The following is a 14287-nucleotide window of genomic DNA, read 5'->3' as shown; positions in this document are numbered from 1 at the left end:
AGCCTCCCATGGACAGAGGAGCCTGGAGGGCTACAGTCCATGGCGTCGCAAAAGTTGGACACGACTGAAGTGGCTTAGCACACACACAGGCATGCCGAGAACACAGGACACAGGTGACAGAGAATCTGTCATTTGCATTTTTCATGCCAGAAATCCACCTTCGCTTCATTTAATTAAGTTCATATTTGCTGAGCAATGATATGGCACAAGTGATTATGGATGATATTAAAGGTAGAAGATACTCACCTCCCAGTAATACGATCCAGCCTCTTGGGAAATTATCAAATTTGAACAAAGGGAGACAAACACCACAATGATTATACATTCACACTGAATGTTGTTATATTCAAAGAGAGAAGGAACAGAAGAATGGTCGTTTGAAGGTATTTATTTCGAAAATTGTATATTTTTATGAAGCCCCTATAAGTTTTCCAGTTAACTGGGATTGCTTCAAATTATATACATAGCATATTACTTCCAATATGAAAAAACTCACTGTAAAGTATATTTCTATCCCATGCATTACTCATTCTGCAGATCAAATCATGGGCCCTGAACAGACAATACGTTTGCAAAGTCCCAGCAATGTGGCAGACTGAACGCGTGAAGGAAAGTGGACTGTTGCCACAAACATACAGAATGCTTACTAGAAGACAATTAAAAAATATACATATTATTTTAGGTACATAGCCTGACTCTAAAGAAAAAGAAGAAAATCCCCACAGAACAGAAGCAAAGATAGCTCAGGGCTGGAATGGTAAGTGGAAGCTGACAGTGGGTATCACTCCTATAAGGAGAAGGGCCATGGGGTTTAATGCCTCTGCAGTCACAGAAGGCAAGGACCTCAAACTTCGACAAAGCTGATTTGTTTCTACTTGGGGAAAAAAAAAATGTCCCCAGGACCTGAAAACACTCTCCAGCTGCTGCTGGTAGAGGGTCTGGACAGCGACATGATGTGCTGAGTAAATGCTGGGAAGAGGCGTGCTGTCTCCCAGACTGGACCTGGGTCTCTGCCAACGATGAGACACGGTCCTGATAAGGGAAACTCTGGAATCAGTGTGGCTGCTCTCAGTTCTCAGATAGTTCTGAGCAGAAAGAAGGCCACGTTGCCGTGATAGCCTTGAGAGACTTGGGTGGGGGTACTGGTGAGGGTGGTAATCAGCATGGAACACACAGTCTGAGGATGCTGGCCAACAGTGGGCTTGTGTGCAGAAGAAGGAGACGTGCAGAGTCAGGGACAGAAAAGTCGTAGAGAAAACATTCAGATAAACCGGCATCTCCCCTATCTCCGAGACCCATATGGCCAGCCTGGCGGTACTTACGTGGCCTCGATTTCAGAACCCTCAGAGCCCATGTTTTCTGAGCCGACTGGAAGGGGCAGCAGGGTTTTTCCCTTCGCTTGCTCAAGGAGAACCAGAAGGTCACCCTGGAGGCTGTAGGCATGCCGCTGGACATCTTGACAAACCACGTGGGGCCAGTCTAGGTGGTTCTTCTCATTGGCCAGGACAGGGATGACAACCTGGAACAGATGTGCACGGGAAACAAAGGTGGGCAACTTCTGAAACCCTAAAGAAGGACTATCTGGGGCGGGGGAAGTTAGGCAGTTTGGGATCAATGTGTACCCACTCCTATATTTAGAAGGGATAATCAACAAGGGGGCTTCCCAGGTGGCTCAGTGGTAAAGAATCTGCCTGCCAAGTAGGAGACACAGGTTTGATCCCTGCATCAGGAAGATCCCCTGGAGAAGGAAATGGCAACTCACTACAGTATTCTTGCCTGGGAAATCCTATGTATAGAGGAGACTGGCAGGCTACAGTCCATGGGGTCAAAAGAGCTGGACACAACTTAGCAACTAAACAATAACCACCGACAAGGACCTACTGTGTAGCACAGGGAACTCTGCTCAATGTTACGTGGCAGCCTGGATGGGAGGGGAGCTTGAGGGAGCATGGATACATGTATATGTATGGCTGAGTCCCTTTGCCGTCCACCTGAAACTATCACAGCATTGTTAACCAGTCCTTCACTAGCTCTCAGAGTTTGGTCAGATTCACACCCATTGAGTCAGTGATGCCATCCAACCATCTCATCCTCTACCACCCCCTTCTCCTTTTTCCTTCAATATTTCCCAGGATCAGGGTCTTTTCCAATGAGTTGGTTCTTCACATCAGGTGGTCAGAGTATTGAAGCTTCAGCAGTTAATCAGTTATGAAGTGAAAGTTGCTCAGTCATGCCTGACTTTTTTCAACCCCATGGACTATACAGTCCATGGAACTCTTTAAGCCAGAATACTGGAGTGGGTAGCCTTTCCCTTCTCTAGGAGTTCTTCCCAATCCAGGTCTCCTCCATTGCAGGAGGTTTCTTTACCAGCTGAGCCACAAGGGAAGTCCAAGAATACTGGAGTGGGTAGCCTTTCCCTTCTCCAGTGGATTTTCCTGATCCAGGAATGGAACTGGGGTCTCCTGCATTGCAGGTGGTTTCTTTACCAACTGAGCTATCAGGGAAGCCCTAATTAGCTATAATACCCCAATACAAAAAAATTTTTTTTTAAAGGAAGACTATTCTGAGAAAGGTCGAGAGAGCTATGCACGACCTTTTGCAGGTCTCCCTGTCTGCTAAGACCTAACAGCTAATACCTAACATTATGAAATAAACATCATGTACTGCCTTGACATCTGGTAAAATTGGGGGTGGGGGGCAGCTGCAATAACCAGTCGTCACAAGTTTCCCTACCCATTCTGCTCCCGCAGAGAAGGTCCCTCATCCAACATCCCTGTTTATCAAGGGCACCAGGCACATCTGCTTCTCATCCCTGGGGAGTGGGCTTCTGTTCCTTGCCAGCCAACAGAATATTCCCCCAAGCCAATCCCATCCTCCTCCAGGAACCTGTGGGCCCCATACCCTCTGGAGAGTACAAAGCTTGTCTCCCACACTTCCTGGTCGTTCACTCTGTTCCCACATGTAATCCCTATGTGGCCCTGCCTGGCACAGGGTCCTCCTCCTCTGGACTGTATCTCTGATAATAACCTGTGAGCAGTGTCATCTGTCCAGTGTTGTGTGTTCAGCCATGTCCAGAACCCTAGGGCAAGAATCCCTTCCTCATCACAGGGTGAATATAAGCAACTGAAATTGTCACAAAGGCCAAGAGGCAAAAAAAAAAAAAAAAAAAAAGCAGGACAAATGCAGGTAAGCATGATCTCAGAGGCCATTTTATTTATGTATTTATTTTATCTACTTATTTTATTGCCAGTTTAGACTTTATTACTATATTTTGTTATATCAGTATTTGGGTAATATGTGTGTGTACGTGTGTGTGTGTGTGTGCACACACACTTGAGCTCAGTTGCTAAGTCATGTCCAACTCTTCTTTTGACCCATAGACTGTAGCCCACCAGGCTCCTCTGTCCATGGGACTTTCCAGGCAAGAATACTGGAGTGGGTTGCGATTTCCTTCTCCAGGTGTTCTTCCTGGACCAGGGATCAAACCCTCATCTCCTGCATTGGCAGGCAGATTCCTTACCACTGAGCCACCAGGGAAGCCCGCTATCCATTGATATAGCCACATGTTAATACAGGAGCAAAGCTGAGGAAAGTCACAGTGTGTGGGAGCCCAATCATGGGGAAATGAAGGCAGTGCCATTAGTTTATGACACAGCAATGGGGGGAGAGGGTAGCTTTGTCTAATGGCATCAGCTTCAAGCTGGATATTTTTTGACTTGAATCTAGAAGCAGCAAGTAGGAGCAAGGTTACCTGTCCCACCTCCAGGCTCAGAGGTAGAAGGGATGAATCCTTGGGAAGAGATGAGTTTGGGTTAGAGCAGGTGACAAGGAGGGGTCAGAGAAGTAAGGAAGCTTTTAAGTGGGATGTAGAGTGACAATAATTCTTGTCATTTGTAAGGAAAACCTACAACTAATGTAACAACTTGTTTTCAGTCACATCTAACTCTTTGAGACACCAGTCTTTCCCACGGAGGAAAATCCCTTGGACAGAGGATTTCCCAGGCAAGAATCCTGGAGTGGGTTGCCATTTCCTTCCTCAGGGGATCTTCCTGACCCAAGGACTGAATGCACATCTCTTGCCTCTCTCGCACTGGCAGGCGGATTCTTTACCACTAGCACCACCTGGGAAGCCCAACGTAACAGAGAAGAAACCTGACTCTACGTGGGTTCAGTTCCTTTTACTCTATCTTTGTACTCTCTTGCCTGTCTTAGTCATGTTGGCTCTGCCTCTTTGTATTAATAAAAGGAAGTTGCCCACAGCCAGAAATACACATGACAGTCCGTTCACAAGGCTCTGCCTCCCAAGCCTGACCTTTCAAGGTATAATAAAAAATTGCAGAACAGAGAATAATAATTGTCCAGTTGGAGGCTTACAATGTGACCAGACCCACTTGGACATCTGCAAGAATAAAGGATTCAGGCACCAAGAATTTGCAATGAACAGCCATACTCCCTCCCCTTTTAGTAGAAAGAAGCCTAAATTCTCCCTTGGAAAAGGGTTCTGCCAGTCCATCATCTCAAACTGCCAGCTTTCTAATAGAGTCACTATTCCTTGCCCCAGTGTCTTCTCTCTTGATTTATCAGCCTGCCGTGTGGCAAGGAGTATGAGTTTGGATTTGGGGATGCTAACATACTCTGTTTCAAGTATCTTGATAAATTATTTTGAATTTCATGAAAAGCCTGCAAGGTGTGTTGATTCTGACTGAGGGGAGTTCACATCACACTACAGAAATCTGACAGAACAAGGGATTGGAACCTGGATCCGCCAGACTCCTAATCCACGCTCCTGTCTGGGGAAAAGGACCTGAGGCAGAAGTCAGATGCCCCCCACCCCCTGCCCTGGGGGAGTGGGGGTAAATCTATTGGAGATTCATTTCCTGTGGACTGAAACTCCAAGATGAGAACAGCAGGGCAATTAAGGGAGGAGGCTGGACCCTGCACAGATTGTATGTTTCTTCTTCCGGAAGTCAGGCAACTTCCCAGACCTCGTGTGCGCAGAAAAGGCTCCTTCAAGCCCAAAGAGGAGTTATGCCTAGGGATGTTCTACCCACATGCCTTTTTGGTAAAATCCATCTTGGCTAACGGATGCTTGGACACACGTGAGAGGATCCTGAGATAAACCAAATATGGGCAGTGAACCAGTCAAATCAAAATGACTGGCCAAGGGAAACCTGGAAGAAATATCCCATGAAAGTTATTCCAAACTGCCACGAGGGTGTGATTCAGTGACTCTCTCCCTGAGTCCATCAGTGTGTCTATCCACATGTACTGTACTCTTTTCCTCTTAGTAAATACTTTACTTGCTTCACTACTTACGGTCTTTGGGGAATTCTTTTCTGCAAAGTCAGAGGGCCAGGGCCCTTTGTCACTGACCACTGGGGCTTTCACTGCCACCACCCAGCCCAGGCTCTGGCGGGGAACGCAAGCCCTGCTCCAAATCATAGCAGGCTGAGACCAAGGGAGACCCACACTTCTACAGAAAACCAACCTACAGCCTCCCCTTTCTGGCTCCCAACCCATTCATCTACAGCTGTACTTGCTTAACACATTACTGACTAGAGACGTATTAACATGTCTTTTGTTACCCCAACGTTATTGACCGAAAACCTATCAGTATGTTTTTAGAGAGTGATACAATTAACATCACCACGTGGACTTGTTAAGAGCTTAAAATTGATCAAGGGTTCATGATACAACTTATGAATGTCGTTATCATTCACATTTTGCTCCGTTAGTGCTTTGTTCCAATCTTGTGTATATTCTAAATGTGAAATTTTCAAAGGTGGCGCATGGCGAAATTTTGAGTGAAGAGTAATTTTTTCGGTGAATTTTATGCATATACGCTCCCTGACTATCTGAACGACATATATAATAGTGTCTCTGAAAATAGCAGTTCTTCAGAGTATAGTTCTGATTCACACGATGTGAATATTAGACCAACAAAAAAACCTTAAGTGATTGATTCTGATACTGAAAGTAACAATGAAACTCACGGTGCTGGAGGACGCTCCTTTGCTTCTACAGAACAGTGGACTGAAGACAACATGAAAAATTAGAAGACTTTACACGTGTGCCTATACTGAATATAGTAACCCACAGAGAGTTAGGAAAATGACAGAATTAATTTTTGGCCTGCTGAAATAAAATTGCCGGCCACGGGCATTAGTTTCTTCAAAAATCCCCCAGTCAACAATGAGTTAACAGGAACTAAGGCAGAATCTTCAGAAATAGCCAGGGAGAAAAGTACAGAAACTACTGGAACCAAGAAAAGTCCAAAATGGCCGAGGGCCGCCACCCACGATGCGTCCACCACGCACGAGACTCTGCGCATGCCTGCTCCTCCCACTCAGCCCCGCCCTCGCTGTCCACCGTGCGCCGTGCGGGACACCCCACTCCCCACCTGGATAGAACGTGGGCTGTGTCAGAGCCGTACCTCTCCCACTTCTGCTGAACCTGTTTTCCTTTACTTGGCACTAGCCGGCACTGGACAAGGGAAGGACCCAGATGGAGGTCCCCCCGACTGGACACCTGATTGGAAAGGATGTGTAACACTCCCTCTCCCAAACCGCAAACTTCCAACACAGTATCCGAGCTCCATAGCCCTAGGAAAGGAAACCTGGCTGGCTGCAGTGAATAAAGGGACAGAGAGGAACAAGAAAGGGAGCAGGAGGGCTGGTTACCATATTCCCTAACTTCTTTCTCCAAACGCTTCCTGGATGTTATTTGTTTTTTACCTTGTATTGGTGTAATGGGGCAAAAACAAAGTTATAGTTTATGGCTTGGGGACATTTTGGCTTTAGTGCAGTTTTATGGGAAGGTATTAGGAGAGGGGAGCTCATAGCCAAAGGTGGAGATGAGACTGGGCAGGACAGCTGGGAGGGGAGAAGGGGCTCGGGAGACTGAGATGAGCAAGATCCTGAATTAGCCCTGGATCCTCTTTGGGGAGTGTGAAAGAAGTGGACTGGAGGGGGTGGGTTGTGTGGCCCAGGGACTGCTGTTGAGAGGTTTTGAGAAATTCAAGTAAAGGCCTGAGATATTTTTAAAAATATTTTATTTCGATTTTTTAAAACAGATAACACATTTACATGGTGCAAATTTTTTTAAGTACAAAAGCTTTACAGTAGAAATCAAGTCTTCAGTCTATCCCTGTACCTCCCTGAGTTGCCCATTTCCTCCCGCCTAGGGATTACTCTCTAAATAAAGTTTTTTTCTTCCCTCCCTCCCTTTTCTTTTTAGCAGAAATGGTAGCATACCTTTCTGCACCTTTAAAAACTTATCTTAAATCTTAGCATTATCCACAATAGCCAGGAGGTGAAAGGAACCTAACTGTCCATCCCTGGATTAGTGGGATAAAGAAAATATATATATACATACAATGGGATACTACTCAGCTTTAAAAAGGAAAGCAAGTCCATCACAGTGCTACCTTGAGAATGAACCTCCTTGACGACAGTCTGCTGAGTGAAATGAGCCAGTCAGATAAGGACAAATACTACTTGATTCCACTTCTGTCAGGCACCTGGAGAGGTTGAGTTAACAGACACAGAAAATAGAATGTGGCTGCCAGGGGTTGAGGGTGGGGGATGTGGGAGTTACTCATGATTGGAGATTTTTAGCCATGCACAATCGGTGGGTGATGGAGATTTGTTGCACGGTGATGGGTAAGAGGTTGGAAATTGTTGTGAGAGTGAATTTAATGTTTTCACAATAAAGAGAAAATTAAGGGCTGTCTCATATCAGTCGTTCCCTTTAATTATAGATGGACCTTAATTTGTTCACCCAGTACCTCACGGATGAACATTGTTTCCAGCCTCTTTCAATTCACCAACAAAAATTCTCAAACATTTAAGAGTCTGAAGTTTTTTTTTTTTTTTTTACTTTTTGGCCACGCTACATGGCATGGGAGATCTTTGTTCACCAAGCAGGGATGGAGCCCATGCTGCCTGCACTGGAAGCATGGTGTCTTAACCACTGGACCACCAGGCAAGTCCCTAAGAGTCTGAAGTATCTTAAAATTACTTTTTCCGGTTGGACTGCATTTCCTTGGCCATGACCCGCTGTCCTCTACATACATTAGGTGTAGCTCCATCTCTGAACCTTTGTTCAAGTTACCCTGCTCTCTGTTTATCCTAATCCATTTCCTTGTTCAGGAGCCAGTTCAGCAATGGAGGTGAACACGAAGGGCTCTCAGACCACATGCATCTGTCTGTCATACGAACCCAACAGCACTTCTTTTTCCATATCAGTAAACCTTTTTTATTCTGTAAATTTAAAATCTATTCATCTATTTTGCATTTTGTTTATCTTCTTTTTTTTCTTTTTGTTGAAGAATAGTTGACTTGCAATATTGTTTTAGTTTCCGTTCTGGTACACAGCAAAATGAGATATATATATATATGCATGTGTGTATGCTAAGTTGCTTCAGTCATGTCAGACTCTGTGACACTCTGAGTCTGCCAGGCTCCCCTGTCCATGGGAATTTTCCAGGCAAGAATACTAGAGTGGGTTGCCATGCTCTCCTCCAGGGGATCTTTCTGACCCAGGGATTGAACCCGGGTCTCTGACGTCTCCTGCATTGGCTAGCAGGTTCTTTACCACTAGCACCACCTGGGAAGCCTATATATATATATATATTCTTTTTTAGATTCTTCTCCATTATAGGTTATTATACTGAGTATAGTTCGATGTGCCATACATTAGGTCCCTGGTGGTTATCTATTTTATATATAGTTAATCTCTTAATCCCAAACTCCTAATTTATCCCTCCTCCCTTTCCCATTTGGTAACGGTGAATTCATTTTCATGCACTTCTTCCCATCATCACTGTTTAAGAAGGGTTGTGAACCAAGCTTGGATTCCTACAGGGATGGATAATGTTCAGAAAACAAACAGCAATAAAGCCATTGGGTTAAGAAAATATTGAAATACTCCCATATCTACTGAACAATCTAGTTTCCCCAAGTCCCCTTGAGTTCCTCGGTCATCCGTGACCCTTTTCTGGAACTCCTGCTCCCCACAGCTTCCTAATGGAGCAACTAAAGGCCCAACACCTGATGTAGCAGAGAGCCTCTAGTACCCAGTTCAAGCACTGAGGCCAACCTTGTGTGTGTGTGTGTATACGCGTGCATGCATGCGCTTAGTTGCTCAGTTGTGTCCGACTCTTTTCCATCCCATGGACTGCAGTCCGGCAGGCTCCTCTGTCCATGGGATTTTCTAGGCAAGAATACTGGAGTGGATTGCCATTTCCTTCTCCAGGGGATCATCCTGATCAAGACTGAACCCACAACTCCTACAATGGCAGTTGGCTTCTTTACCACTGTGTCACCTGGGAAGTCTACTAGCTTTAAATACTTGATATATATGATGACGTCCACAGGTGGGATCTTGTCATATTTCTTTGGTGCTCCCCACAGTACCTATCACAGGGAACATGATACAACAGGGGATCAAGCCTCCAGAGGCACATCCACTTCACTTTCAGGAAAGTTTTTATTCACATTCCAGAAAGTTCTAAATGTCCCAAAGTCTTTCCCAGGCACCCCTGCCCTCTCGAGTCTTCTGCTGTGGTGCCACCAAAGCCCCCGTAACCCAATCCCTAGAGCTCTTCCTTCCCTGTGCTCCAGGCGGACCCGTCCAAATGCCTGCTGGGCATTTCATATACTGGATGTCCCAGCTGCTTACCTGGGCACAGGGCTGACCTCCGGTTCATGAATGAAATGAAAATCAAAACCAAACCACCTCTTCTTTTTAACTCTTTTCCTTCATCCATAGGAGATGCCCCTGAGTCTAATATTCCCTATCATTTGCGATGCCAGTTTATATAGGGGGGATTCAGAGATAGCGCCTCCAAAAGAGGTCAGGATCCAGGCCCTCTTCCGACTCTAGCCTCCCCTTGACTTTGGCCTGAATACAGACCAGGAATGAAGCAAGCTCCCTGACGTCCAGACTCCGACAGGACCCCGGCTCAGATTTCCCCTAGCTTCCATTTCAAGCTCAGCCCAGGGTCCTAGTTTCCCGCCAGCTCCGCCCCTCCAACATCGCTCCGCCCATCTCATTTTACTCTCGGCTCCTCAAACTCAGCTCCCAACGGCTGTCGAGGCCCCGCCCCGGTTCTCCGGCTCCGCCCCCTGCTCCCGTCCCCCTCCCCAGCGGCGCCAGCGCGGGGCGGTGGGCCTACTCTCACCTCTGAGAAGAGCGCGGCCAGATGCTCCAGCGGCGCGGCGGGCAGGTCCCCGCACAGCACTGCCCCGCGGAGGCTGCGGGGGCCTGGCGGCTCAGGGCTGGTGCGCAGGAAAAAAAGCCCCTTAGCCCTAGGCGGGCCGGCCTCGGGTCCCGCGTCCAGTCCCAGGCGCACCGCCAGGCCCCCAGGCCCGGGCCGCACCACCAGCAGCGGTCGCGGCCCCTCCGCGGCCCCCTGTCCCAGGAAGGCGTGCAGCAGCTGCCCCGCATCGGCCGAGCCCGCGCAGCGCTCCCAGGCGCCCGCGGGCGGCCGCAGGCTCCGGGCCACATAGGCCCCCAGGAGTCGCAGCCTTGGGTCGGCGCCGGGCTCCCCGTCCGCGTTGTCCTCAGCCTCCGAGGCCCGCTCCTCCGCGCTCGGCATCGCGCGCAAACCAGGATGCCGCGGTTTCCCGGGCGACGGGGACGCGGCCAGGACTCCCTCCTCCGTTTCCCTCCTATTGGACACTTGACTCCCGGTCCCGCCCCCTCAAGGCCAATAAGGTAGGAGAGGCTCGGCAAGGGAAGGGGCGGGGTCGCGTCTCTGTTGCTAGGAGACCACCTGAGGGGGGGCTGGTTTCCAGTCTAATCTAGCGGATTCGAGGTGCTCGCCTGTGACTGTCCAGGGCAATGGCTTTTTGATGAGGTACGTGGAGCCGCGATCAAAGGTATAAATGCTGGTAAAGGAGGCTGCTGGCTAAAGTCACATTAAATTCTTTAGAGGTCTTCAGTCACTGAAAGTATTATGGTTCTCCCACCTGCTCCCAAAATGTGTAATGCAAAGGTAAAACAATGTCAAATGTAAGGGAATTCACCCAAGTTTTTATAGCTTTTCCATGATAACTGAAATGTTTTATAACAGTGCTTGTGTGGCTACTGAGCATTTAGAATGTGCTGTGTTACTGGGGTGGAGAAGGAAATGGCAACCCACTCCAGTGTTCTTGCCTGGAGAATCCCAGGGACGGGGGAGCCTGATGGGCTGCCGTCTATGGGGTAGCACAGAGTCAGACACGACTGAAGCGACTTAGCAGCAGCAGCAGTGTTACTGGGGAACTGGATGTTTCATTTTAGTTAACTTTAATTAATTTAAAATGAAATAATCACATGTGGCTAGGAGCTGTCATATTAGGCAGCTTAGCTTTAGAATTCTAATACCAATTATGAAAAAGTAAAATAGTTCTACTGTCCTGCTTTGTTCTTTTCTTAAGTGTGTGCTTAATCTGACAAATGGGGCCTCGAACTCTGACATCACATTAATTTCCGTGAGTATGGCAGCAGTTAGTTCTTTAAAAAAAATTTTTTTTTTACTGCACTGTGCAGCATGTGGGATCTTAGTTCCCTGGCCAGGGATTGAACCCAGTCCCCCTGCATTGGGGGACGTGCAGTCTTAACCACCAGACCTCTAGGCAAGTCCCAGCAATCAGTAAATGCAGCAAAGCACTATTAAATATGTAGTGTCTTCAAGGCCTCCCCATCCTATGGGGATCTTGTCTATGTCTGGATCTTGTCTTCAGAAAGATATAATGTGAAGCACCTCCCCTGACCTCAGAAATTAGCATTTGTCACCTGCCAAGTCCTCCATGATCGGGATATAAAGAGCTTGGCCTGTTGTGTGCCTGTTAGGTGAGAATGGGACAAGGAAGGGAACAACCTGTGCAGCTGGAGGCCTGCAGGTCTGAAATGAGTCCCTCTCTGTCCCACCAGCCTAACTTTAGTCACCAATCTGAGAATGCAGACTTTCTGGGTAAAAAGAACATTTATAATGGGCTTCCAAGGAATATTAGCAGAAGAAGCACTTATTCAAGGAGGCTTGGCTAATAAGAGCCCCTCAGGAAAAGCCAGTGGCCAGAAAGTAAAATGATTGATTGGAAGGTGCTGTGATTAAGAGTGTCCACTTTACACCATGAATCTTTAAGTTTGTAGAGTGTGTTTTCTCAGTGCTGGATTAAACAGTAGGCAGACCAACCAGGAGTGAATGGACAAAGCAGAAGCACTGAAACAATTTTTAAAATGGATTTGATAGTTGACATTTCTGAAAAAAGCATTAGGGAAAAATAGAAATGTTGGGGGCTTCTTACACATATCATAGTTTAGTTGGGTTTTAATTTTTCAGATAGATAGGCATCCTTATTGTTTTCATGCTCGGCAACTCCAGATGTGAGTCCTGCTCATGCTTTGTGTGTAGAGAGAATTTAGGGCCATTAAGTTCTTATAAACTCTTCAGACAAAATTCCTGCCTCCCCCTCCCCCTTCATGACCCATTTTATCCTTCATTTTCTATGTCCCTTTGCCCCAGTATATAAAATAATAGACACAGAAGCCTGTGGTGATGACTCAAAAGTGTCTGAGAGTGAAGGCTCCAGGACACTGGCGATGTCAGGTTTTGCTTTTTTTTTTTTTTTTCTGTTGAACATTACATTGTCTCCATTTTAGAAAGAGATTGAGGGGGATGTCTGTATGGGACTTATTGAAAACAATCAACATTGTCTTTCTATTGTGGAATTATGGTATGAAAAGTAAAAGTTACAAGTGTGTTAGTTATCTGTTGCTATGTAACAGATTACCCCCAAAGGTAGCATCTTAAAATAGCCATAGACTATTGTATTATCTCACACAGTTTATAGTGGGTCAAGAATATGGGATCAGTTTGGCTGGATAGTTCTGGCTCAGGATGTCTCATAGTGTTTCAGACAAGATGACATCAGGGGCTACATCATCTGAAAGCTTGACTGGGGCTGGAGGAACCACTTCCAAGATGGCTCATGCCCATGACTGGCAAGTCAGTGCTAACTCTCTGCAGGAGGCTGCAGTTTCTCAGCATGTGGCGCTCTCCCCTGGATGCTTGAATGTCTTCATAACACCTTGGCTGCCTTCCCCTAGCCCTGGTGATCTGAGAGCAAGACAAGTCCCAGTGTCTCTTAATGATTCGCTTTGAAGGTCCCACACTGTCATTTCTACAATAATCCCATTAGTTACAGACTTTCACCCTATTCCCCGTGAAAGAGAACCACACCAGGATGTGAATACCAGGGCATAAGAACCACTGGGTGCTCTCTGAGAGGCTGGACACTATGAAGGTATTAAGGAAGATGTTGAATCTGTGTAATTGTTCACATGAAATAATTGTCATTTCTTTAAGAGGCTTGAACTTGCTTCAGTAGGCATTGCATTTTGTATATCAGATATTTTGCTTGAAATGGCTGGGCGCAATTCCTGTGTAACGCTTTTAAATAATGATCTCTGTACATTCTGGATAGTCATCATTGACAAGGTTTCTTCATGCAAGCAAGTAATGCAAAATTTAAAGCCTTTTAGAGTTATTCGAAAGTGAACAGGTGACATTATATTTACATAATCTAACAGCTCTTCCTTTTCTTTGTTGACAAATGTTATATTGAGATTTCTTGTGTGCTGCTAGTGGATACTGAATCTAAATCAACCTTTCTGTATCAAATATTTGAAAGTAATGATTCCGTTTTCATTCAAAGAACATGCGTGACTTGTTAGAATGGTCTCCTCCCAGCCACCTTGAATGCCCTAAGTGAAGATGTCAGACAGTCATAGGCCAGATATATTAGATACATACAGAAGGAGAGTCCAGACTACTTGGGGCTCCACGCTGGAGATACATATAAGACTATTGATTGTTATATTGTGCATAATAGCAAAATTAGGGGAAACAAACCAAGTGTTCATCCATGATAGAATGTATAAATAAATTATGGTGTACTGTTCATAGGGGCTTCCCCTATGGCTCAGTACAGAAGACGCAGGAGATATGGGTTTGATCCTCACTCAGGAAGATCCTCAGGAAGTGGGGCATGGCAACCTACTGCAGTATTTTTGCCTGGAGAATCTCCATGGACAGAGGAGCCTAGTGTGCTATAGTCCATGGGATCACAAAGAGTCAGACACAACTGAAGCGACTGAGCACACACACCCTATTCATAGAATAAAGTACTACACAGCAGTAAAAATGAATGGACTATAGCTGCACGCATGAACAGGATGAATCTCAAAAGCATGATGTTGAACAAAAAAAAGCAAGTTACAGATGAGTATATTAGAGTAT

The 14287-nt window shown here is 46.2% G+C and overlaps 1 protein-coding gene across 9 annotated transcripts in view; it reads right to left on the bottom strand.

Annotated features, from left to right (window-relative positions):
• DNAH9 (dynein axonemal heavy chain 9) overlaps positions 1–10675 on the bottom strand; it is a 290463-nt gene extending 279788 nt beyond the window's left edge. For 7 of the 9 annotated variants that reach the window (XR_009491586.1, XR_009491587.1, XM_024980552.2 and 4 more), the window contains exon 1: positions 1323–1447. Coding sequence is in view for 7 of the 9 variants with exons in the window: in XM_024980552.2 (XP_024836320.2) it covers positions 1323–1354 (32 nt within the window). In the remaining 2 variants the exon portion in view is untranslated. 9 annotated transcript variants of the gene reach the window in all.
• Between the last annotated feature and the right edge of the window lie 3612 nt (positions 10676–14287).

Source organism: Bos taurus, chromosome 19 (assembly GCF_002263795.3).
Source record: "Bos taurus isolate L1 Dominette 01449 registration number 42190680 breed Hereford chromosome 19, ARS-UCD2.0, whole genome shotgun sequence".
Classification (NCBI taxonomy): Eukaryota; Metazoa; Chordata; class Mammalia; order Artiodactyla; family Bovidae; genus Bos; species Bos taurus.
Note: the sequence above shows the minus strand (reverse complement) of the source record. Positions and strands in the feature narration are given on the sequence as shown.